The 25069-nt window shown below is 50.0% G+C and overlaps 1 protein-coding gene across 1 annotated transcript in view; it reads right to left on the minus strand.

Moving 5' to 3' along the window:
- Esrrb (estrogen related receptor beta) overlaps nucleotides 1-25069 on the minus strand; it is a 95726-nt gene that overhangs the window by 13290 nt on the left and 57367 nt on the right. Inside the window, exons 3-4 of the mRNA XM_057782748.1 lie at nucleotides 18114-18230; nucleotides 361-471 (exon numbers count right to left, since the gene is read on the minus strand). Of these exons, the coding sequence (XP_057638731.1) occupies nucleotides 361-471; nucleotides 18114-18230 (228 nt within the window). The remainder of the gene's footprint in view (nucleotides 1-360; nucleotides 472-18113; nucleotides 18231-25069) is intronic.

Consider the following 25069-nt stretch of genomic DNA (forward strand, 5'->3'; position numbering starts at 1 on the left):
TCAGGCTGAAGCCCTGGGGGTCAAAGGTGGCTAGCATCTGTCTGTTCCCTGACATCACAAAGCTGCTGGCAGCAGTAAGGAGAGCACTGAGGTGTCTTCAGCAATGGGCAGCTGCTCAGAGGACCCTGGCACAGCCATTTCTAGGAGGGCATGGAGACAAGGCCTGGGTGCTGGGGTTCTTACTTCACACGGAGGCCAGTTCTGTGCCATTCCATATAGACAGGGCTTCTGATGAAGCCAGCCAACACCGGGCACTGTCCGTCTTTAGATTCACAATGAATGGCCCCAGGAAGATGCCCGATATTCCAGTCAGAGAAGGGCAGGGGGTGAAGGGATGGGGAGGGGCTGCCTGGCACACACTTGGTTTTTTGGCAGGTGGGGAAATCTGTAAGCTCAGGTAGGGGCCGTTCTCCGAGTCCAGCCGTCGCTTGTACTTCTGGCGGCCTCCACGCACTCGATCAAGGCGTACACCTGTCAGAAGAGAGATGTTTGCTATCAAGAGCCATTCCAAATTTCCAGAGAAGGAGGCACTGACTTAGGATCTGCAGCCCTGGCTAAGAGCTTCAGGGCCATCCAGTCTCATGGAAGACACCATCTGAAATAACAGCCCATCCCACTTGTTAGCCTGGTCCTGCCTGTAATAGTTTAGAAAAAACGGTGCAGTTCCCCGAGGGGCAGCAGCAAGCAGCGGGCCACTGTCTGCCTCTCCATGTGTAGCTCCCCCTAAAATCACCCTGAAACCGCAATCCTCTGAGCCCTCATCTCCAAAAGGAAGGCACAACAAAGCCCTCTACCGTGGGTCCCTATCTCAGTTCTGCTTTGTATCCAGGGAGGGCCGAGTTCACGAAGCTGGGGAAGACGGGCTAGCGAGGTAGGTCAGTTGGTACAGCGCATGCCTAGCATATACACAGCCCTGGCTTCAATTCCCAACACTTGCACAGAAAACAGGCAGAGCGGCATGTGCCTGTCATCCCAGCAGTCGGGTGAAGACAGGGAGATCGGAAGTCCACGGTCTGCAACACAGAGTTTAGAGGCAGCCTAGGTTACATGACTGTCTCGAGAGTAAAAGGGCATTGAAGACAGTCCTCCAAGAAAGCCTCAGCTTCTAAGTTCCTCTAAAGCTTAACTCCTGTTCCTTCCCCTAGAGGTAAGAGTACCCCACCTAAGGCCTGCCCTTCCCTTTTCCAGGAAGACCAGCCAATTTGGAAAGAGAGACAATGAGCTTTTGTCAGCAGTCTTAGCCTGCCCACTTAACTCAGTCTAGCCTACCCCGCTGGAGAGAAAGTCAAAAAATGGTCACTTGATAGAAAGGTGATTTACATCTCACTCCTGCCGCAGGCCACTTCTTTGATAGTGCCTACAGCTAGTTAAATACAGATAGCCCTAGGGAAAAGAGGAAGCTGCCTAGAGAACTGCTTTTATAGGTGGGACAATGCCTTTGGGGCTAAGGAGTCCAGGAAAACATCACACACCCACACCCCAGTTTCAATAAAAGGCTGCAGCCCACAGCCTCTCCAAGAGGTGCTGGAGCTTCGGAGACAGGATCCAAGTCCAACAAGAGGGAACTCTTTCTTAAGGAGCCAGTTACCTCTCAACCACACCTAGTCCGGAATGGCTCCCAAAACTGGCCTTGAATTTTTAGATCCTCCAGCTTCAACCTCCTAAGGCGGAGGTTATAGGCCTGCACCACGGCACGGTTTACACAGGGATGGACTGAAGTAACCCTCTATACCAGGCCAGCACTGGACACTACAGCTACATCCTCAGCTTGTTAACAGTCCTGTAACAGGTGGCGCACAGGCTGTCGGCTACAGGGGGAAGAGGCAGCCTCAGAGGCAGCCTCAGCATCCCGCCCCTAACTTAACGGTAATTCCCATTTGGAGGGTCGTCTTGTTGGGCTCTGTGCTGCACTCCCACTGACCTGGGTTCTTCATCCCCCTTAGAGGTGAAAGGTTGAGTCCGTGACACGGGGCCATCCATTGAGAAGGAAGAGGGTACAGAATGTGTGGGGAGCCCCACGTTCCTGAGCACTCTGGGATCTGCCTTTCTAAGCCTGGTCCGTGGACCTCTGAGAAGCTGTCAGCAACCCCCCAACTCTGTTGAGACAGTCGAATGGCTGTAACAGACCATGTCTGTGTTGATTTCTCTAGGAGTAGAACCTGAGCAAAGGATGCACATGCAAGAAGCCATGAGGGCGAGGGAAGGAAGGGCTGTTCTGGATTCTGCTGCTGTGTCCGCTCAACCTGTTGGTACTCCTCAGACACTGGAGGCCCGGTCTGGGTAATTTATCTCCCCGTCACCAGCTGAATGTTGCTTTGATTTTTTTGCTAGCCTTACCGGTGGGCCCAGGCTGAGGCAGCTGGTGGCCAAGGCTCTGGGGCAGAACTGAGGTCACAGGAAGCGACCAGCATACTTAGGATGGCTAGTGATGAGAGAGAAGAGAGGAGCGGTCTTCTCAAAGTGTGGGCCACAGACCAGTAGCATCAGCATCATCTGGGGCTTGCTAGGAGAGCAAACTTCTCAGGCCCCCAGGCAGGAAGAGCAACTGAGCAGCCTCCTCCACCCCGCCCAGATAGTCTCAAGTACCTCCAGCTGGCCTCCAAATCACTGAGTAGCCAAGAAGTTCCTGAACTTGAGATTCTTCCGTCTCTCTTTCCCCAGTACTGGGATTATAGGTGACACCATGAGAAGTTTATGCAACACCGGGGTTTGAACCCAGGACCTTGTGCCTGTTGGACAAGAACTCTACTAACCAAGCTATACATACTCCCAGTCCCAAAACAAACATCTTACCAAGATGAGCTAGGAGATGCAGAGCCTGTAGGCACTGCTCCTGAGGTACCCTGGTGGACCTGCTCTAGACTCCACCTCCCTCACCATCCTGGCTCTTAGGGGACACAGGAAACAGCTCAGTCTCCCAGCACAAACCTAACCCTACAGGCTCCCGTAGCTCACAATTGTCCCCCACTCCTTAAATCCCCCCTAATGGAGGCAGAGACACAAGGCACGAGACCCCTGCTTACTGTTCTCCCACCCGAGTTCAGGCCACCCCCTTGAAATGCCACACAACCCAGAGTGCAACCCTACTGCATTCAGAGGACACTGAGGGCCCATGGGCACCCCCTCCAGTGCCAGAGGCTGATATGCACTCTTCTTCTTGAGTCCAAAGACCCCACTTTCCCCACAATCCACTCCAAGGGACTCTCCTCTCCCCCTAGCTACCCTAAGGTGACTGTAAGCTAGAGAGAGACCTTTGAAACAGGCTGGGGGGCAGCTAACACCTCTGCTGTTCCTTCTTGAATGTTCTCTGACTTGATTAAAGACCTTGGTGGGTGCTCAAGAAAGTCCTGATGAGAAAGAACACCACCCTGCAACACAACCAGGTGTTTCTTCACAGCACCAGGGCCTCCCCTGCTGGTTCCATGTCCCTTAAGGTCAGGAGCTGCATGTGGCCCACTTTGGGTTCTGGCATGGAGCCTGGTAGCCAGCAGGTGCTTAGGAAAACACTGTGTTCAATTTTCTGGTAAGTCACATCAACAATGGTTAACAGCATGGCTCACAGAGGACTTTCTATATATATATATATTACACCGTCTAACCCACAACATACGGACTGGCTGCCATTACCCCATTTAACAAATAAGGAAAACAGGTGGAGGGGCTGGCTGGCTTGCCCGCTAAGAGTCAGTACCCAAACCCATTTGCCATTCCCAGGAGTGGCCTTCCAGGACACATCTCAAGGACTCAGACTCACCCTGGCATTTCCCCTCCAGTTCTTTATAGCCAGGCATCTAGAGAAGCCAGTGGTTATCAACTGCCATGTCAGCTTCTCTGGCTGGAACTAAGATCGGCACAAAACGGGTCTGTTCTCATCGTTTCTACGCTCTTGGCCAAATCCAAACCCATGAAGTCTATGACCAGGGAACCCGGGGGTCAAGTTCATGCTGACATAGTTCCTGACACTTGGAGAAGGAGGTTCAATACTTCACGGTCATCCTTGGGCTTGAGAGGAGGGAACCCAATTCTGCCAGGAGTCTAGGCTTTCCTGAAATTTTAATACTCTTGAGGCAGGAGCGTTGCCAAGGAGTTCCGACAGCCCCGGAGCTACATCTCACTAGCTGTTTCCAGCGCCACCTCAGGTTTGCTCCCATCATGCCTCTGGCTCTTAGGCCAGTGGATTCTATACTCCCTACAGCCCTGTACGACACTGGTCAGGATTTGCTAATGATTACTTGGAGCGGAGGGCATGGGCCTGTGCCTCTCACTCTGTGGCGCACAAATCAGGAAGAGTCAGTGCCAACCTCCAAATCCAATGACCTTGCCCTTCTTGCCGACACCGCCTGGAAACAGTGACTTTTCTGGATTCTCCCCATAAAGGCCTTCCTGAATCATGGCTTTTCCTGAGACCTCTCTGGCCTCCCTTTGTTCGCTCTTTGTTACAGAACCACCACCCCACGTGCAGTTATGGCTGAGTGTGCCCAGACAAGCCCAGTACTTAGCTGTGGTAGCCAACGAGGAGGCTGACGTGTTCACCTCAGACAGCTCCTCTCATAACTTCCCTATGTCCCACTGGTCCAAGGCAGGCCCTCCCTTATGAAGTTCCTCCTGCTAATTCGTAGTTCCTCACAACTTTCAAAGCTCCAAAACAGCCAGCAACACAGACTTTCGCCCAGGTCTTCAGGCCTCTGAACTTTCCTGAACACCCTTCCTCCAAGGCCAAGCAATCTTTACCTTCTGCACCTTAATGCTATCTCTCCCTGCCTTTTCTGCCTGCTTTTACTGCTACACTCTGCTCTGGACTGAGAACTGTCAGTACCTAACAAGAACAACAACAGTGGCTATCTACACACTGCAGAGAGTGGTCAACTGTACCACGTAGATTTGGTGCAACTGTTTTTGACTTTTTACCCAGACTGGGATGGGGAAGCAGAGATTTGTGCGGGCCACCTCGCAGTCAGCGGTGAATCAGCCAGCCAAGGCTACTGAAAACACAGAAGAGTTGAACACTTGAAGATAAGCTCAACTGCAAGGGAATACCTCCAATAATCGTTACCCCAGGCTTCTTGCTAGGAATAGAAAGCCAGCACTTGGGAAGCAGAGGCAGGAGGATCCACCTTCAAGGTCATCCTCAGCTGTATAGCCAAGTTTGAGTCCAGTCTGGGCTACATGGGACAGAAAAGATAGAAAGCAACTTCATTTGCTAATGTTTAAACTACTGGCTACCAGAGGGTCTGGCACAAATCATCTCCTCTGACTGATATGAGGGACAGTTACTCCTAAATTGGGATGTAATTTCCAAACGCCAACTGGGGAGAGAGAGAAAAGAGAGTCTTGAAATAAGAATGCCTATGTTTGTATACTTATACTAAGCAAAATACCCAAAAAGCACAGTCAGGAAGTGCAATGAAAACACTAATTAACTTATAGTTACTGTCTGAGATTATCAGATCCTATCATTGAGATTTTCCAAATATATAGAAAGGTATTAATAATGCTAATATGGAAATCAGTGCAGATCTCCAAATACTAAATAACACCTGGCCTTTGTTTGAACTACTGTTGGATACCGCTTAACCCATTCGGATGTACAGAGAACTTTAATGCTTTGACGGTGTCTCGTGAATATAAAAAAAGACTGGTAATCAATGCCCTGGGAAAACAGAGTCCTTGAGTTTTGGCAAGCGCTAGACGTCTGGACAAGTGTGAGAGCTTCCTAGCATAGGTAGAGGGGACAAGCAGTGGCCTAGAGCAGAACTGGGTAAACCAACCTACACCCAGATACTCAAGTGGTACAGGGTAAGCACCTTCACCTCTCTGTACCTCCACTTCCTGGGACTGGGATGGGGTGATGGCGTAGTGGTGCCTACCTCACGGGGCTAACACCTCATTTAAACCCATGTCAATTCATGCAAACACTTGAAAACCCTCCAATGGCAAACAGTAAATGTTAAATAAATGCTAACACCACTGCTAAAAATACCTCATCCTTAAGGATGCTCTGTCACACAACGTCAGCATCTTGGCCGTATATTAGATTTCCAAGGCACTGTGATGGGGAATTGGGGGAAGCGTACATGGAATTGTTCTGTATTTGCTTACAACTGTAACTCAATGATCTCAAAATGAAAAGTTGAAGAATTTCTGGAAAATGCTGGCAGAGGTGTAGAACGGTTTACGTGTAGGCAACTCAAAGAACTACCCAGAATCACCACAAATCCTACTCCCGAGTCTCCACCCCGACTGAGAATGGCAGGTGGAAATACATCAGCGTTCACTGCAGCACGGCTCTTGGGAGCTAAGATCAGGGGCAGCCTCAATGGCCATTAGCAACCATGGGCAAACAAACGTGATTTATACACATATATTACTCAGTCATTCGGAGTGAAATAAGCCAGGCACAAAAAGGCAGCGATGGTCCAGCTCTACCTTTGAGGCTTCTGGAGTCCTCGAGGTCAGACAGAAAGCAGGCTGGACACCGGGGATGGGTAGGAGTCTGGAATGAAGAGTTAGAAGCACTAGGTCCCATTTGTAGGAGATGCAGGGATTTCGTGCTTGTAATCCCAGCGCTTGAAAGGCTGAAGCAGAATGATCAACCTGAGTTCCAAGTTAGCTTGGGCTTTAGAGTGAGTTTCTGGTCAGCCTTAGCTACCAGAAGACCCCATCTCAAAATAAAATAAATTTCAAATTGCCAGGCATGACAGCGACGGAGCCCAGCAGCCACCTCAGTCCAGCCCAAGGACAGAGCTTTGGCCCTTGGCTAAGTCACACTTGCTCTACCCTCTCCCAGCCTCAAGACACTAGGCTGGCAGACAGGGCCCTGCGGGGGCCCTGCTTGGGGCCCAGGAGATGGTACAGAAGCTTCAAGGAGAGAAGGGGAACATCTCAAAGCCATGCCTCACCTGCTGGCCTCTGCTATCCACTGCAGGCACCGCAGAGTTCCGGATCAGGCACTGGCTGAATGGCCGCCATGACGCCATTGGGCCTCTCACTCTTTCTTAATGGAAGGGCAATACTTCCCACTCCTCGCCATCCTCCCCCCTCAACCACCACCTTGCTCCTCATTTGCAACCCCCTCTCTCAAGGCTGGACGGGATCCCAGTCTTTCAAAGCAAAAATAGCTGATGGTACTGGGGCAGCAGCCAGTTTAAGTTTCTTTCATGCACTAAAAATAACTAGTTAAAGCATGGTCCTGCACCTGGCCCCAGGCCTGTCCTGGTGCTGCCTCCACCATCACATGGCTCTCTGCCCAAGGGGAGTTTACCAAGGGTATGGAGAGAACCAGCCTGGAAGCCAGAATCCTTCCCTCACTCCTGTCCCAGGTTGAAGCCAGGGAGGATCCTGTTGACCTTGCTAATGTGTTCAGGGTTGAGCCGGCAGCACTGGCTCCACCATCCTCACTTTCTTTATGAAGAGCAGGTCCTGGACTGCTCACCTTACATTTGAGCTGCCTGACAGTTGTGAGGATGGAGAGTTCAGGGCTGTCCTCAGGAGAAAACGGAGGACTAGAGAAAGGTCAGGTAGGTTGGGGTTGTAGCTCAGAAGGCAGAGCACTGGCAGAACGTGCAGAAAGCCCGAGTTCAATCTCCGATACTGAATAAACCTGTGTGTGGTGCCTGCCTGGACAAGACGGTCAGAAATTCAGGCCTATTTTAGGATGCAGATAAGTTCAAGTACCAAGCCTGGTGGTATACACAAGACCTGGACAGGGTCACAGAGCCAGGAGGGACAGAAGGCTCTGCATCTGGATTTGGGGGTGACTGAGTGCCACTCCATTTCCATCCTGCATGGTGAGAAAAGTCTGCAAGGAAGGGGACAGCTCAGAATGGAGGACATGCTCCTTGGAGGCTCTGAACCTGGGGTCTCTGGGGTCATGTACTGTCTAGAGCAATGGTTCTCAACCCTCCTGACCCTTTAATACAGTTCCCCATGTCGTGGTGACCCCCAACCATAAAATTATTTTTGTTGCTACTTCATAACTGTAATTTTGCTACTGTTCTGAATCATAACATAAATACCCATGTTTTCTGATGTCGTGACCACTCCATGAAAAGGTCATTCAGTCACTGGGGGTCACGACCCACAGGTTGAGAACCTCTGGTCTAGCGCCCTCACCCTCCCCTCCACAAGACAGCCTTGGCTGTCTAGAACTAGCTCTGTAGACCTCGCTGGCCTCAAACTCACAGAGATCCACCTGCCCTCTTCCTCCCAAGTGCTGAGATTAAAGGCGTGTACCACCACCACCTGATGAGTATCTTTTCAAAGCTCTTCGGTGATTGTATGTAGGGTCTGGGTCTCTATGATACAGTTCTTTGTTCTGAGCATTCCTCCCAGGGGGGAATTGTGGGTTGAAGCTCACCCTGGTGTCCTAGTTCACTTTCTACTGCTGTGACATGATAAGCACTAGGACTAATACGGCAGTTTAGGGAGGAAAGAGTTCATTTGGCTTACAGGTTATGGTCCATCATTAGGAGGAAGCCAAGGAGTGAACCCAAGGCAGGAATCTGAAGCAGAGACCATGTAGGAAAGCTGCTTACTGGCTTGCTCCTGGTGGATTATTCATCTTGCTTTCTTATACAACCCAGACCACTGTTCAGGGATGACACCACACACAGTGGGCTGGCTGCTTCTATATAAGTAAGACAGTACACCCACAGACCTGCGTACAGATCAGTATGTTGGAGGCATTTTCTCAATTAAGACTCTCTCTTCCCAGATATGTCTAGGTTTGTGTCAAGATGACAAAAACTAAACAGTACACCTGGTGATAGAGAGGGAGAGGTTTGGGGGGAATCTCCTGATGGATAAACACACACACACACACACACACGTCTTATATTCTCAGGCTCCTGCCAACTGGTATATGGACTGCAGGTCCCTGAATGTCTAAAGGGGAATCCCAGTATACTGGCTACTGAAACAGTGTCTACTGCTGCCCCTCTCCCTCGCTAGACCCCCTGGCCCACAGCCTCACGCTGCTAAGGACATTTAGCCTGTGTTATCCCTGTGTTCCCACGGCCAATGTCTAAAACTACACCCGGCAGGGGAAACTCAGTCCAGCCAGCCCCTCCTCTACTCTGTTCTTGCTGGAGAGGAACTGCAGGCTTCTGCTGGGCAAGGAACCAGACTGAGGATGGGACCAGCTTCCTACAAGAAGCCTAGACTCCACCCAGCTTTGTCGTGTCCTAGCTGCTTGGCCCTGGGAAAGACACTGAAGCACAGCTGGGCCAGATCAAGCATGGCAGGTCCTGTCACCTGTGCGACTACTTTCCATTTCCTTGCCCGTGATAGACACTGCTAATCAATCATGCCACCACAGCCTGCTGGTCTCAGATACTCCACTGGGGCCTTTCAATCATGTGCACTACCACACCACCACCCTGGAGCTGACAGTCCCAGGGAAAGGCAATTTGCCACCCTGCTTCGTGAATTAAAAGCAAGGGTGTTAGAAGAAGGGCAGAGCAAACAAAAGAAGATGAGTGCAGAAGTAAATAAACAAGGTCATTTCTTGAGTGGGAGCAGTTCAGTGACAAGGTCTATGGGCAGGTGATGGAGGAGATGATACCTACATGGAGACCGAAAGGACAAGAAGCCTGCCTTCAGGAACACACTTGGAGAGAGGGCATTGTCTAGAATCCCTAAGGTAAGAACTAGGTCTTGCCAGGCTTGGAGAATGAAAGCAAGTTGGTGAGGCTGGCACTGAATGAAGAGGAATACGGACAGGATGAGGTGATGGGAGGATGGTGGAGTCTCAGGGCAGACCTGAGCCCTACGGTCGGATGGTTCAGCAGTTTTCTAAGTGCCACGGAGAACTTCAAGAAGACAGAAAAACAAAAAAGACTCTCATTATGGCTTTAAAAAGACTTGTGAGCTGGGTGAGGTGGCACAGGACAATAAAGCCAACCTTAGAAGGCAGAGGCAGGTGGTATCTGAGTTCCAGGTCAGTCTGCTCTACATATGTGTTTTAGGCTAAGCCAGGGCTACAGTGAGAACCTTTCTCAAACAAACAAAAAGCAAAAAGACGCCTCTGGTTGCAGCAGGACTAAGAAGGAATAGGGCCAGGAGACCAGAGATCTACTTAGGTCACTGTCGTGGTCCATAAAAAGATGACGCTTCTTTGGACCAGTCTTAACTGTGGAACAGCAAGCACTGCTTGCTTGAGGTGAGACCCCTGCCTCAAGACAACAAAGAAGAAGGATGCAGGTTTAGTGTGGGATGTCCTCTGTATATGTGTTGTTTTTATTGGTTAACGAATAAAAAAAGCTATCTGGGCCTATGGCAGGGCAGAATAGAGCAAGGCAGGAATTTCAAGCAGAGATAGGAGAAAAGAAGGAGAAGTCGAGGAGATGCCACATAGCTGCCAAAAGAGACAGAAGGAGACAGACGCTGGAGAACCTTACAGGTAAACCATGAGACTCGTGGCAATACATAAATGAATAGAAATGGGTTAATTTAAGATGTAAGAGTTAGCTAGAAATATGCTTCAGCTATTGGCCAAACAGTGTTGTAATTACAGTTTCTGTGAGATTATCCGGGTCTGGGCGGCTGGGAACGAATGAACAGTCTCTACCTACTGTGGAGGTGTGGTGACTATTGCTTAAAATCACAGCACTCACCCACTCGTGATAGCGCACACCATTAATCCAGCACTCGGGAGGCAGAGGCAGGTGATTCTCTTGGGTTTAAGGCCAGCCTGCTCTACAGAGTGAATTCCAGGGCAGCCAGGACTACACAGAGAGACCCTGTCTTGAAAAACCAAACCAAACCAAACACACAGTACTAGGGGCTAAGGCCATAGAGAGGCCTCAAGTTTGAAGTCAGCCATCACTACATAGCAAGAACCTGCCTCAAGAAAACAAAACAAAACAAACAAAAATCTAAAAAGAAAAGATCCCTCCAGGGATCAGGCTGGAGGGGAATGGCTCAGCTGTCAGGGGTGCTTACTTTCCCAGAGGACCCGAGTTCGGTTCCCCTTACCCACATCGGAGTGGCTCACAACCCACCTTTCATTCCAGCTCTGGGGGACTTCAATGCCGCCACCTTCTGCCCTCCACGGGCATCTGTGCTCACCTGAACACACCCTGCCCCTCACACACATGCATAATTAAAACTAAAATAAGTAAATCTTTTAAAAATTAAGTCATTAAAAGCTGCAAGTGGTTGTCTGGCACATGAGAAGCCCTGGCAACCTACTGGGCCACATAAATTCAGGTGTTGGGATTGGGCTCAGTGGTTAGGGGCACTCTGCTGCACAGATGTGAGGATCTAGTTTCAAAAGAGTGGAATATTCTGCACCCACATAAAAAGCAAGCATGGCGTCTAAGCCAGCAGTGTGGGGCAGAGACAGGAAGATCATGCAACTTGTGGGGGCCTACCTAGAGGGACAGAAACCAGATAGCCACCAGGGTCCTCTTCCGGTTTGTGCACTGGTACCCATACACATACTACACACTACACACACACACACACACACACTTTGTTGTTGTTGTTGTTGTTTTTGAGGCAGGGTCTCAGGCTGTCCAGGAATTCATGGTATAAACCAGACTGGCCTCATCAGTCTGCCTCTACCTCCCGAGTGCTGGGATTAAAGACCATGTATCATGACACCAGGCACACATAAATAATTTAAGATCTTAACAACAACAACAAAAAAACTTCATAAATATACTCCAGGATAATTCCAGGGTAGCCAGAGCTACAAAGTAAGCCCCTGATTTAAAATAAATAAATAAATCAAACAACACCCTCCCACCCAAAAACAAAACAAAACAAAATTTAAAAAAAAAAACAAACCACAAGCATAATTTCATTAAAAACTAAAAAACAACATAGTAGAATAAAACTAGAGACTGAGTAGGGCGGCTCCTGCCTGGAATTCCAGCCTTCAAGAAACTGAGGCAAGGAGGTTGCTGAGAATTCAAGGTTACCCCGAGGTACAGAAATGAAACCCCGCCTCAGCAAACAAAATAAAAAAACTCAATGATGAACCTACAGAGAGAGGCAAAGAGACAGTAAGACAAAAGCCAGAGTAATGGTTTCCTCCAAGAATGGAGAAAAACTGTAAAGGGAACCGGCACGGGAACCTGAAGAGTGCCCTGTGGTGGAGGTGTCGGTACTTGTTTGGCAAATGTTGGCAAAGGCGCCCAACCATAGCTGTCCGGCGCTGCTGCGCTGGCTCGGCAGTAAACAGCTCCACTACCTAACCTGACAACCGGAGTTCAATCCCTGGGAACCACACACTGGAAGGAAAGAACGGGCTCCTGAAAGGTGACCTCTGACCTCCACGTAATGCCGTGCCATCTGCACACACACGCTAAATACTTTTGAAGATGTATGCTCTAAATTCCTTCTTCCATGCCAACAGTCATGGTCAAGCACATGGCATCCCACCTAACTCCCAGTCTCTTTCCACTGAGTGGGGTGCCCATGTGATTAGGTGTTCTGGCTAGCTGTGAGAACTGGGGTCATGGTCACAGGCTGAGATCCTGAACAGCCAGACCTCTGAACTACTGCTTTCTGAATAAAGAGAATCAAGACACCCCCACAAGGGACACAAGCAGAATGCGTACTCACCATCTGTGAGGAGTCCACTGTAGCTGAGTTTAAAAAAAAAAAAAAAAATCATGCAGCCCAGCCTGGTGGCATCCTGCTACTTGGGAGGCCAGAACACAGAGATTCAGAGTTCAAGGCCTGCCCAAGTGACTTAGTGAGATGACCTCTCAAAGGGCAGAGGGCTAGGGCTGTAGCTCAGATAGGCAGGGCACTGGCCTGGCATACGTGTGGTCCTGGGTTTGATCCCCGCCCTACAATTGATTAACTGAAATTTTGTTTTCATTTTCAAGACACTGAAGCAGAATCATTAGCTAAATATGAACAGGCAGGCTATGGGGGACCCCAGACAGCTGCTTTGGTTATATCTCCCCACCGCACTGCCTAGGCCCCCCTGAACACAATGACACACTGCAGATGTCCAGACTGCTAATACAGAATTTTAATGCTCTCACCGGAGACCAAACAAATAAACCGGTGATGCAATAGGAATGTCCACTAACTTGATTGAATCTCCCTATCATATATAAAGCAAAGCACTGCAGTGTGCCCCATAAATGCAGTTACCTACCAGTTAAAAACAAAACAAAACTAAACAACCCCCCCCCCAAAAAAAAAATCAATGCTACTATCTCTAATCAATAATCAACATCAGACGTCATGGCAGAAGCCCATAGACATCCCTGGCCACCACTAGGGTCAGACCCCTACTTGGCCATTTAGCAGCTCCCTGGGAAGGCTACTTAGGCCTTCATAAATTTCACCTCCCTTCCAGGGGCCTGACCAGATGGGCTGAACCTGTGATCCAGTGCTCTCGTGTCAAAAGCCTGGAGGGAGCTGTAATAAGAATTTAACACAGCCAAGAGCAACTGTCTGTATTCAGTCAACACTTGTTCAGGCAGAGGTCACTGCACCTGAGTGTTCAGGAGGCTTTGGGAAGGTCTTGTGAGCTAGCAAGGTGGGAGGGTGGGGTGCCCGTGTGTATAGGCCAGAAAGTAGCTCAATGCTGCCCTCCAACATGTTGGAGAGTTGGTTTGTTTCAAAACATTAATGTATTTTGGAAAAGCAAAAGAATTTCTCTTCCTTCATTCACAAGACCAGAGAAGAGGTATTTCTGGCATGGGCTAGAGGCAGAGCCTTCTATAAATACAAAACCATTAGATCCATGCCATACAGCCGGAACCTGATCAGGGCCTCCTTTTAATTTCCTGACGTGAGTTGGCCGATAACCCAATTACCCGGAACCCCTGGAGAAGCTTTCTGCTTTTCCGACACGCGCGGAGAGAGAGAAAGCATACTGTATGGCCGTCAGCCCAGCTTTCACTGAAATCAAATATCTTTCAGAAAACCCTCGGGAAGGGGAGGCCTGAGCAGAGAGGGGACGGCAGGAGTGGCTGGAGAGAGGGTAAAGTCAGGGAAGGAGGAGGTGAAGTGAGTAGGGACAAGTTGGCCAGGGAGATGTAGTCAAGATCCAGAGCTGAACTGAAGACTGGGGGCACCAGACAGACACAGCAAGTGGATTTTCTGGTCTGGAGACTGATTCTGTTCACACCTGTGATGCCAGGGACCATCTCTTTCCATTCTGAACTCTTGAGTGTTCCAGAACTCAGAGAGGACCAGCCTAAGGTAACACCACTCCCTTAGAGTCCCACCAACAAATCCAGGAAGGAGATCAATGGGTCCAACCTGCCTCACTCAACTCAGTAGCTGGCTGTAGAAAAGACCAGTGTGAACTCAGGTGAGTCTAACACGACCTGAATGTTGCCAGAGGGCTGACACACCAAGGCGACGTCACGGCTGTCCCACTGGAGCCTCACCTTTAGCTGATGATGAACAGGTCTCAAAGGAGGTGAAGAAACGAGGTCCAGGGACTGTTAGGTATGAGAACCACAAAGAGATGCCAGTCGCCAGCTCTGAACCCACATCAGATTTTGCATTCAATTTTGCACATAGGAAAAGGATGTCTTTCCCTAAAAATATGAATTGTCTGTCATACAATGCATCTGCATAGAGATTCTGGGACACTGCCTTCAGTCACTGATCGCTCCAGTCATCCCCGGAGAGACAGGGCAGAGCCAAAGGAAGCCATGTGGCAAACAGGACCAGTCTCCAACCACTTGAGGCAACTGACAGGCTTTGATCGTGAGGCAGAGAACACCACACATCTGACTTCATCCCTAGTAACGGCTGCAGCCCCAAATTCATAGCTCAGCGGCATGGACTATTTTACTAAGAAAAAGTGATTGGAGACATCTCGAGCTCCTGGGTACAAGGGGGGAAATGAGAGCAGTGTTTATACCCCCTGCTCTTTTGAAAGATGCAGGAACCCCTTTGCCCAGCTGTCTGTGAGACCCTAAGGCAGGAAGCAGCAGAGGGGAAGTGTGAAGTTTGTTTCTAGAATGAAGTCAGAGGCTGAGAAGGGGGGTGTGAGATGCTGGCCTTAGGGACCAGACCTTGCACACACAGCAAAGAAGGATACCCAAACAAAAGCAGGAGCCAGGACAACTGCCAAGAGCTCTACCTGGCAGGGACCCAGACTCCTCCAGGAGGCCTGCTCCTCCCTGGATACTGCTCCCCACGGAGCTTCTGATGCCAGGTACCACAGAGCTCTATATGGACGTACACTAAGCCAGAAGCTCAGTTTCACCCACACTCACGAGGTTTCCTGTCAGCTCTTCCCTTTCAGACACAGGCCTGCCAGCAGAGGAGGTAGGATGTGCCCTGGCGACTGGTCCCTTCCTCCTTCAGGCAAGGCTCCTTAATGGCTGCATCAGACTCAGTACATCAGCCCGGGGACATCTGGCAGCCATGCGGAGAGCCACTCCAGGAGATGAGGCAACTCTGGGGATCACCCTGCAGGTCCTCCCACTTAGACAGCATGTATCCTTGTGGCACCTACTCCTGCCATTGGAGACCTGTATCATCTACCAGCTTCTCTTTCAGGAACCAGCCGGGGATCTCCCACTACTGACCTTCAGTGTGCTTAGTCACACCTCTCCTGTCATGGGTGAGACCCTTTCTGGGGACCACCAGGAAGAGACCCCCTCTTTCCCGGCACTGGATAACCCTTAAAGAGAATCCTGAGCATTATGACTGGGATTGAGTGGTGATTCCCTCCCCTTCCTTGTCATCGGGGGCAGGGGAGTATAGGACAGGAAGATCCAGATCTGCACCCTGATCCCCTCAAGCTCCAGGGTGGCTGAAGGTGGGGCAGTCACCTCACTCCAGCCCTGCAGGCCCTATTTATCACCACTAAGGAAAGAGGTTGCCTTTTTGCTACTATTCCCTGAGGTATGGGAAAGCAGGCAGGGAGGCACACTCCAGCCAGGGAGTATCTACACAGTGTCTGACCCGGTGTCTCCCTCCCAGAACAAGGTGGCAGTTCCATCTCTGCAGTTTAGGAGGAAGAAGTCTCCTCAAAGCCTAGACAACCTCAGGTTCCCAGCACTGAGAACTAAGGAGACCAAGTAGGCCTACCTCTGTGGGCCTCCTCATCTGAGAATCAGAAAGCTTGGCAGCAGAACGAACCTGGTGGGGGAGGCAGGGGACCGAGTCTAACCTCTCTTGGTCACACCTATACACACCAAGACCAAAACTGTACCACAGGATGGAATACAATTTTACATACAGCAGGCCCAACACAGCCCATTTCAAACTAGAACGAGACTGTGTCCTCTATAGAGCCCTTAAACAGCTGCTGGCATGTCCCCAAAGGGATGAAGAAATGACAAATGAAGAAGGGATAGTTTTATGTCTGATACAAGTAAAAGTGATCCAAGAGGTGGGAACCAAAATTAAGAAAATGCCTTCATAAATCGGGCTGCAGGCAAGCCTGTAGAGCATCTTCTTAGTTAGTTAACAATAGGGGAGGGCTCAGCCCCTTGTAGGTGGTGCCATCCTTGTGCTGGTGATCCCTAAAGCAGGCTGGAGCAGGCTATGGAGAGCCGGTCAGTCCTCCATGGTCTCGGAGTCCTCCACGGCCTCGGCTCAGCTCCTGCTTCCAGGTTCCTGCCCTGTTTGAGTTCCTGTCCCTACTTCCTCTGGTGATGAACCATGCCGTGATGTGGAAGCGTAAGCCAAAGCAACCCCTTCTTTCTTCCCCACGTTGCTTTTGGTCACGGTGTCTCATCAAAGCAACAGACCTGTAACTAAGACAGGACTTTAAAACCCGGTGCCCTGCAGACCCAAGAGGTGACTGGAAGCTGCTCAGAGGTGCAGATGTTAACTGAGCCCAGGTGAGGAGAGGAACCACCGGAATTCTCCCTAAACCAGAAGCTCCATCCAAACTCTCGCCCAGGCAAACAGCTCAGAGGCGGACATTTCAACAGCAGGCACGGGTGGAATGGTGGAATCCCGGGCCTGCTGAAGCCTGAGTTAGGTTTGGGAGACCAGCAACCCCACCTTGCCCTTCCTAGGGAAGACTGCACCCAAGCGGTCTTTGTCCTCTTCTTTGCCCACGCTGCTCCTCATTCCCATAAACTCTTCCTATGTCCTTCCACGCTGTGAAGAATCAAGGCTCTGAAGCTGATCTGTAAGAATGTGCACTGGCTCTTTCTGAGGGAATCACACGGGCACGCGCAGTGGTATGCGAAGTGCAACTGTAACACACGCGTACACTCGTACCCCATCCCCAATATGGTACTGAACAAGATTCAAACTGGGCAGATCCACAAGAGATGGTGCCTTCCACACAATGGGCTCCATCCCACACTTCCAAGGAGTCACTTCTCAAGTAAAAAAGACACACAGGATGCCACAATGTTAACATCACCATGCTTCAGTTAACTCAATCAAATCCGTTTCCAGCACCTATATAGCCACTTATGGGGATCAGAAGGCCTTTTCTGACAGCCAAAGGCACCTGTATGGAAATATATACATGCAGGAACTCACACATACATACAAGACAAAAACATATAAAAATTAAAAGCTAAATGGCCAACAAATAAAAACCACCTTCTGATGGAACTAAACTTAGCTCAGTTGGCACTTGTGACTTCTGATCCTTGCAGTAGAGGGAAAACACAATACACCAAATGACTCCAGGGGAAAAGGCAACAGGAAGGAGAAACATAAGCGAAGACGGAAGAGAAATGGGGTGGAAAACACTTCACCAGGCAAGAGACATGTCCTGAACTCCACTAGAAGCCAAGGGCCACTCCTCACCAGCAAGCAGTGTCCAGTACCCACCCCCAAACCTGGGGAGCTCCAGGAGTCCTAAGTTCACCTGCCAAGATGGGGAGGGGGAGGGGGAGTCCTAGTCCAAATGAGGACTTCCCAGGGTAACAAGCTAACTAACATCCAAGGCTCCAAATAGGGCCTGGAGTCCCCAAAAGGATACTTGTGACTTCCTGACTTCCATCTTACTAGCCCACATCTTTCCAAGAAGAGAAGTCCAGCAGGCTACTACGGCATGGCAGCCATGATCCAAGGCAGCCTATAGCCGCCCCCCCAATCACACACACCGCCCTTGGCAAGGCTCTAGGCCTGCACGTATCCTTCCACAGGCCTGACACTCCCCACCACGACAATCCAAGCGGAGCCCTCACCCTGGCAGTTGGTCTCACCTTCCTTCAGCATCCCCACTTTGAGGCATTTCATGAAGCGGCAGGCCTGGCAGGACTTGCGCCTCCGTTTGGTGATCTCGCACTCATTGGTGGCCGGACAGCTGTACTCGATGTTTCCTGCAACAGAGAGAGGGTTGCCAGGCGCCTGCTGTCCATCCCGGAACCCCACCCATTACGATGACTGTCTGGGGCCTAATTGGCCAGCGCAGACTTGCTCTAACCCAGGGTTGCACAGGGAAGTACTACTCAGAGCAAGGACTCTTAAATGGCTCTCCAGAATGTGTCAACTCTCTCCCATGCCAACTGCAGTCTGTGGGCTGAGCTGGGTGGGCCAAGCAGCCATCTGGGGAGGAGAAAAGATCATTCTTCTTTTCTGAGAATGGTCACTCACGGTGGTTCTGTGACTGCCACAGGGTGGAGGGCGGGGCAGAAGAATGACATCAAATATGCTGAGTCAGCCTGCACCTGTCACTAGGAAAAGCCCAGGGAAACTGTGGCAGGAACGGGACTCTGCTCCCTCTGGGGGCCAGGCCACCAAGTTCCAGACCTTGAGGAAATCTTGCTGTCACTCAGTCTTAGTTTCCTCACCTGCAAAACAGGTGGGTTGTTAGCTCCTAAGAGAAGAGTCGAACGAAACCTTATGTAGAAAGTCACTTCAAAAACTTGTAGCCTAGCCGGGAGGTGGTGGCGCACGCCTTTAATCCCAGCACTCAGGAGGCAGAGGCAGGCCGATCCCTGTGAGTTTGAGACCAGCCTGGTCTACAGAGTGAGTTCCAGGACAGCCAGGGCCACACAGAGAAACCCTGTCTCAAAAAAAAAAAAAAAAAAAAACCATAAAACAAAACAAACCTGTAGCCTATGCTTTTAAGCCCTACAGAGGCAGGAGGATCTCTGTGAGGTTGAGGTCAGCCTAGTGAATTCCAGGACAGCCAAGACTTTCACAGTGAGACCTTGCCTCAAAATAGATGGACAGAAAGTTAGGCAGGCAGATTTAAATTAAGGAAGGAAGGAAGGAAGGAAGGAAGGAAGGAAGGAAGGAAGGAAGGAAAGAAGACAAGTTGTAGCCTAGGTTAGGCCTGACAGTGCGCATTCCTGTTATTTTCGTTTTTTGTTTGTTTGTTTGTTTGTTTTGGTTTTTCGAGACAGGGTTTCTCTGTGGTTTTGGAGCCTGTCCTGGAACTAGCTCTTGTAGACCAGGCTGGTCTCGAACTCACAGAGATCCGCCTGCCTCTGCCTCCCAAGTGCTGGGATTAAAGGCGTGCGCCACCACTCCCTGGCTGAGGTGCTTATTTTATAAAGCCATCTTCGTTGTGAAAGCATGGGATGGTGTCCAGCTCTTTGAAACAGGGACAGTGTCTACCCCAAGTCCCCTGTCTTTTCAACACCTATTTAACCAATGCAGGCTCTGTGCCTACAAGCCTGGTACCAGGGGAAAAAAAGCAACAGAAGACATCCGATGCTCATCCCATCCCAGGGGGCCAAGGAGAAAGAAGTTGGACCCTTGCCCCAGCTCTGCTACTATCCACTCACACTAATAATAGCCAGGGCTCCGACTGTAAACCCACTACTATGTGCCGCCTCTGGATCAGCTCTCTTGACCCCTACCATCTCTGAGCTGGCCTACCAGTGCCCGACTCACAGACCAAGAAACAGGAAGCCAAAATGAGCTACCTCGGGCCCAGAGCTCCTATACCCACTCCCCTGTACCTCACAAGGAGCCTGAAGAAAACAGAAAGTGCCTCACCCACAAAGACAAGTTTTTGTTACTAACCCAGCAGCTGAGGAGGCCTGGTAGCCAGGAGGGGAAGTAAGTGTTCCTGGGCATCCCATGCCACAGCCTCCTGGTGTGGGATATGGAGGCACTATCAGGTCTCCTAGAGCAAAGCATGAAGCGTGGGCCATCAGCGATAAAGGGCTCTGAAGCAGGATCACTTCTGGGCCCAAGTTACCAGACTGCCGCATTCCCCAGAGCTCAGACCAAGGGACCTCAAGGACCCCTGTGACAACAGGACAATCTTCTTACGACGTTTCTCCGCTCATCACACCCCTTGCTTCTTCTAATCAATGCTACTCCCTTCTTCTTTGTGTGTTTGTATTATATTTATTTATTCGTGCATGTGTGTGTGCACTGTGCATGTGTGTTTGTGCACTGTGCATGTGTGAGTCCTGAGCGCCCACAGTCTATTTGGAGACCAGAGGACAGCTTCTTGGGAGTCGGTTCCCTCTTCCAACGCGTGGGTCCTAAGGCTCAAACTCAGGTCATCAGGCTTAGCAGCAAGCATCTTTCCCTGCTGAGCCTTCTCGCCAGCCCCTCCAATGTTATTTCTGAGAGAACTCACTTGTGTAACTTCATGGGAGGTCAACTGGGGTGTGGCAGTAACTTGCAATGGTCATATAGACATGGGTTTTGTTTTTCTAGTGATTTTTAATTTTTCAGACAGGATCTCACTCTGTAGCCCAGTCTGGCCCCAAACTCAGGGATCCTCCTACCTTGGCCTTCTCAGTCTTGAATTTCAGATGTGGAGTCACTACACCTGGCTAAACAAGGTAATGTCAAAGATAAGAGGAAAACACAAGCTCAGCTAATGTATCTGTTCCGTGCGTGTTATCCTCAACACTCTGCAGCCTGTCCCCCCACTTCACCCAACCATCTTCACACACAGCCTAAGCCCTTCCCACTCCCCCAGCACTGTGCATAGCAACCAGTTCCAACCAGCAAACAGAAGCAAGTCCACCAAGTGCCCTCTGTCCCAGGTCTACAGCCCACCAATCCAGATCCGGCTGGGGAGGTATTGCTCCTTCCTGCCAACCACCCCATGCTGCCCACCATCCATGCCCTGTCCATCTCCTCCATGCAAGCCAGTTCCTCTTGACTGTCCAAGACCTGACTCATACACAGTAGGTTTCCAAATCACACTGACCACTAAAAAACACGAGGATTCGGGGATGCAGCAGCAGCCCTGCTCAATCAACATCTATTAAGGTTTTTTTTTTTTTATGTATACAATATTCTGTCTGTGTGTATGCCTGAAGGCCAGAAGAGGGCACCTGACCTCATTACAGATGGTTGTGAGCCACCATGTGGTTGCTGGGAATTGAACTCAGGACCTTTGGAAGAGCAGGCAATGCTCTTAACCACTGAGCCATCTCTCCAGCCCCTCTATTAAGTCTTTAACTTAGCCAATTTCTCCCCATCTTACAGATGTCTCAGTGCTTTAGGAAGATCACAAAGTTCAGAATGGGACAGGACTATACAGTGAGAGTCTGGTTTGTTTGTTTTAAAGTTTTTATGAATGAGAGGGAGAGCACAACTCTAGCAGAAGCATCCTGGGAATAGAACCCAGGTAGCCTGCTCATGGCAGCTGCATTGAGGCCAGCCACCCCTTGAGTGAGGATGAGCCACAAGTTACTGCCCAGAACGGGGGTGTGGGTTTAGTCCTGCTGTCTTCCTAAGGTGACAGGACAGGAGTGTTTCCTATGCAAGAGTGCTAACAGCGAGTGTGGGACAACGTTCCTGACCCCTGGGGGGAGGGGGGGGCGCATGCACGCAAACACACACAAGTGCCTGTGTGGATTTCTAATTTCGCTTATTTATTTTGTTCGTTTCAATTTGCTTTATGGATGTGGCGGCCGGCTGCCAACAAAACCAAGTTGGTGGCCTTGCCTTGTAATTTCTGTAAGTGCCTCCTTGATAAAGTGATGAGATTAATTCATCGTTGTTCCTGTGGTCTCAAGGGGAGTCCAGGAGATCTCAGCAAAGAGAGGGGACATCAGTGGTGCATTGCTCATGCACACGTGCGCATGCACTCTCTCTCTCTCTCACACACACACACACACAGCATCAACTCAGGTGTGACCAAGCTAGCGGACAGCACATTAGAAAACAGCTAGTGCAATCTCAGGTCCTAACCTGAAAGTCTGTCCACTATAGACACAGGCAGACGCCACTTCTGGCAAGTTGAGCCACCTAACTGAGCCTCAGTTTCCCCGTCTATGAACAGGTGTGTAGCTTCCATCTCAAAGTTGGATAAATTCAGCACACCAGAACTGAACGGAACACAGACCGTGTTACACCCAGGCAGATCTGCCGGAGCAGATGTGGAGGACACCAGCTAGCTAGCCTCTAGCCTGTCGGTGTCACACTGAAGGCTGTCCACCCAAGGACACTTGGGAGCACTCTAATCTGCGGATGGCTGGCCCCCAGCTCCTGTCTGTGTCTGAGGGACAGGAAGGCACATCCGGAGCGGAGCTGGAATTCACTGTGACCCTGAGGCGAAGAGGTAGTCTCTTTGATCCCAGGCCACTCTGAGAAGGGAATCCCAGGGGGGAAGCCATACCAGCTGTCTCCGCAGCTGCAGGCAAGCCAGCATCCCCATCCAGGCTCAGGCACAGGAGCTGTTAAATTCAAACAATTCCAAGGCTCCAGTTGACCTCAAAGGCCGTGGTGAGCAGTTGCCCTGAAGGACTGGGCTCTCTTTAATCTCAGTGCTGGAAGACAGAGACATTCCCTTTCACTGTGTGTGGTCCAGTGTCCCCAAGCTCTACCGCCCCTCCTGATCCACTGCTACGATCCTATTCCACTATGCCCACATAACTCCATCATATAAATCCCTATAACATCTCTATACTGGGACAAATGGCCTTTCCGGGCCCGCATGCTCTGCAGCTCCCACATGGAGGGCCTTTGGGCTTCTCAGCATCCTCAAACTGATCCCACCCTCACACTTGGTGCTCCTCTATAGTCCTTGTCATGTCAAACAGAATGAGTTTCCAACCTGCCGCTTAGGTCAAAGGCTGAGGAAGTGCCTGGATTCTTACACAGTCTGTTCCCACGGCCCCTTCCAAAACAGGAGCCAGAAGGAGAAGGGGAAGACACGTTGGTCTAGAGGACCCTCAGAAGGCTTCAGGCACAGAAGATTCAAGATAACGCAAGAGATAGGTAGAGGCATGGGCTAAAACTAGCCTTTTCTGGAACAGTATGATTCAAACCTGCTCTGCAGCCCCCTGGCCACCAAGAATCTCACCAAGGTCTGCACAAGAGCAAGCTGACAGAGAATGTCTCTGGAGAATGTGAGCAAGAATGATGTTTAGGACACAGGGCCAGAGGCCCAATCAGATGAGACCTACAAGATGAATGGAAAGTGGGGCCACGCCCCCTCTGTGAGTCAGTTCCGAAGATACTCCACACCTGAGGGAGGAATGAGTGCCCTGAAGTAACAGACAAAGGTAAACAAACGAACACCCTCCATCCCTGCTCCACCACACTCTGGTCCCCACACCAGCCAGACTGCAACCTGGAAGCTCTATCTGTGCCAATTTCCAGATTACACAAGAATCTACACAGGTGAGGCTGGATGAGGAATGTGCCCAATCTCACGGTTATCTCTGCTCACGGCTTCATGTGATCCGTAATTATCTCAAAACAAAAAGATCCAAAACAAAAAAATCCACAACGCAGGTTGTCAGTTGAGCTCTTGGGAAGTCGCCGCCGGAGGATGGGAAGGAGTTCTCGGCCAGCACAGGCTAGCTACATGGTGAGCCCCAAATCAACCTGAGCTGCATGGGACCTTGTCTCCAAAAAGAAGAAAAAAATCAGATAAGTCCTCCAGGCACAACACAAGTTCCTGGAACATGCTTCCGGGAGCGGGAGGTGATGGCTGTCAACTAGAATTCCCATGGAAGCCGAGGTGTGAACCTAACAGAGTCGAAGGGTATTAGAAAGTCCTTTCCACACACACAGGTCATCAGAAGCACCGCCTCTCCAACATGCTCTTGCAGCCTGTGCTCCAACTCCAAACAGAACAAAGCACAAAAAGTAGAAGAGCCCAGAAAACAGGTAATTTAACCCAGAGGAGGGCAAAACAATAAAGAAAACAACAGAAAAACCGATCTTAACCAAAAAAAGTCAAGATTGCTAAGCCAGTAAGTACAGCTGTGAAGTCATTAACATCAGTAACCCAGAATATGCTGGGTGTGTGTGTGTGTGTCCAGTAAGTCAACGCTGCCCTCCTGTCTCTGTCTCCCAAGTACCAGACTCACAAGTGTCGAGTCACCATACCGGCACCTAAGTATCTGTTAGTTAAGGCTGAACGTAAATGAACTGAAAGCTTGAAGAGCCCCACAGAGAATTCCCAAAGGACAACAGTGTCCTCCTGGTCCTCCTCTGGGCTCTCCCTGGGGGACCACACACCCATCACCACCAGCTTAGCTAAGATGAAGGACTACATTTTATCTCCCTCTTCTCGGCAGAGACTGTCACTCACTTCTACCTGGCAGGCACACTTCATCATTTCTAAGATAATAAAATGTACTTTTAATGTGCCACCAAGAGAAGAGAACACCTCCAATTAAACTGCTATTTGAGACAGTGTGGTGGAGCCCTCCTTTAATCCCAGCACTCTGGAGGCAGAGGCAGGCGGATCTCGGTGAGCGTGAAGCCAGTCTAGTTTACAGAACAAGTTCCAGGACAGCCAGGATTATGTAGAGGGACCCTGTCTTAAAAAAATAAAGCATTACAGTATTTTCACATTTTTAGTTAAAAACCACTTTTAGTTAGGTATAGGCTTGATCACATGGAATTGAGGTATATACTGTGTGTGTATGTATGTATACACTGTATATGTGAAATATGTATATTATTTCATACATACGTGTGTGTATATATATATGAAGAAGACTGGCTAAGAGATTCCAAAATGTTTTTTTGCTTTTTGTTGTTTACTAAATTCACCATTTCACAGAACTGTCTCTTTCCTAACCTGGGGAGCTAACACAATCTGTTTCTTTACATGAGGAATCACTGCCATCACAACCTTCCTCCTGGGCCACTGACCCTGGCTCTAGAAGTTTTGAGGTCTGCGCATGAGCCGGTGACAACCACATCTTGCACTGGTAAGGCGGACGTGCCACAGTTACAACTAGGGCAAACGTGCTTCAGAACTTCACTTCCTTTCCTT

The sequence above is a fragment of the Chionomys nivalis genome, chromosome 10 (genome assembly GCF_950005125.1).
Source record: "Chionomys nivalis chromosome 10, mChiNiv1.1, whole genome shotgun sequence".
In the NCBI taxonomy this organism is placed as follows: Eukaryota; Metazoa; Chordata; class Mammalia; order Rodentia; family Cricetidae; genus Chionomys; species Chionomys nivalis.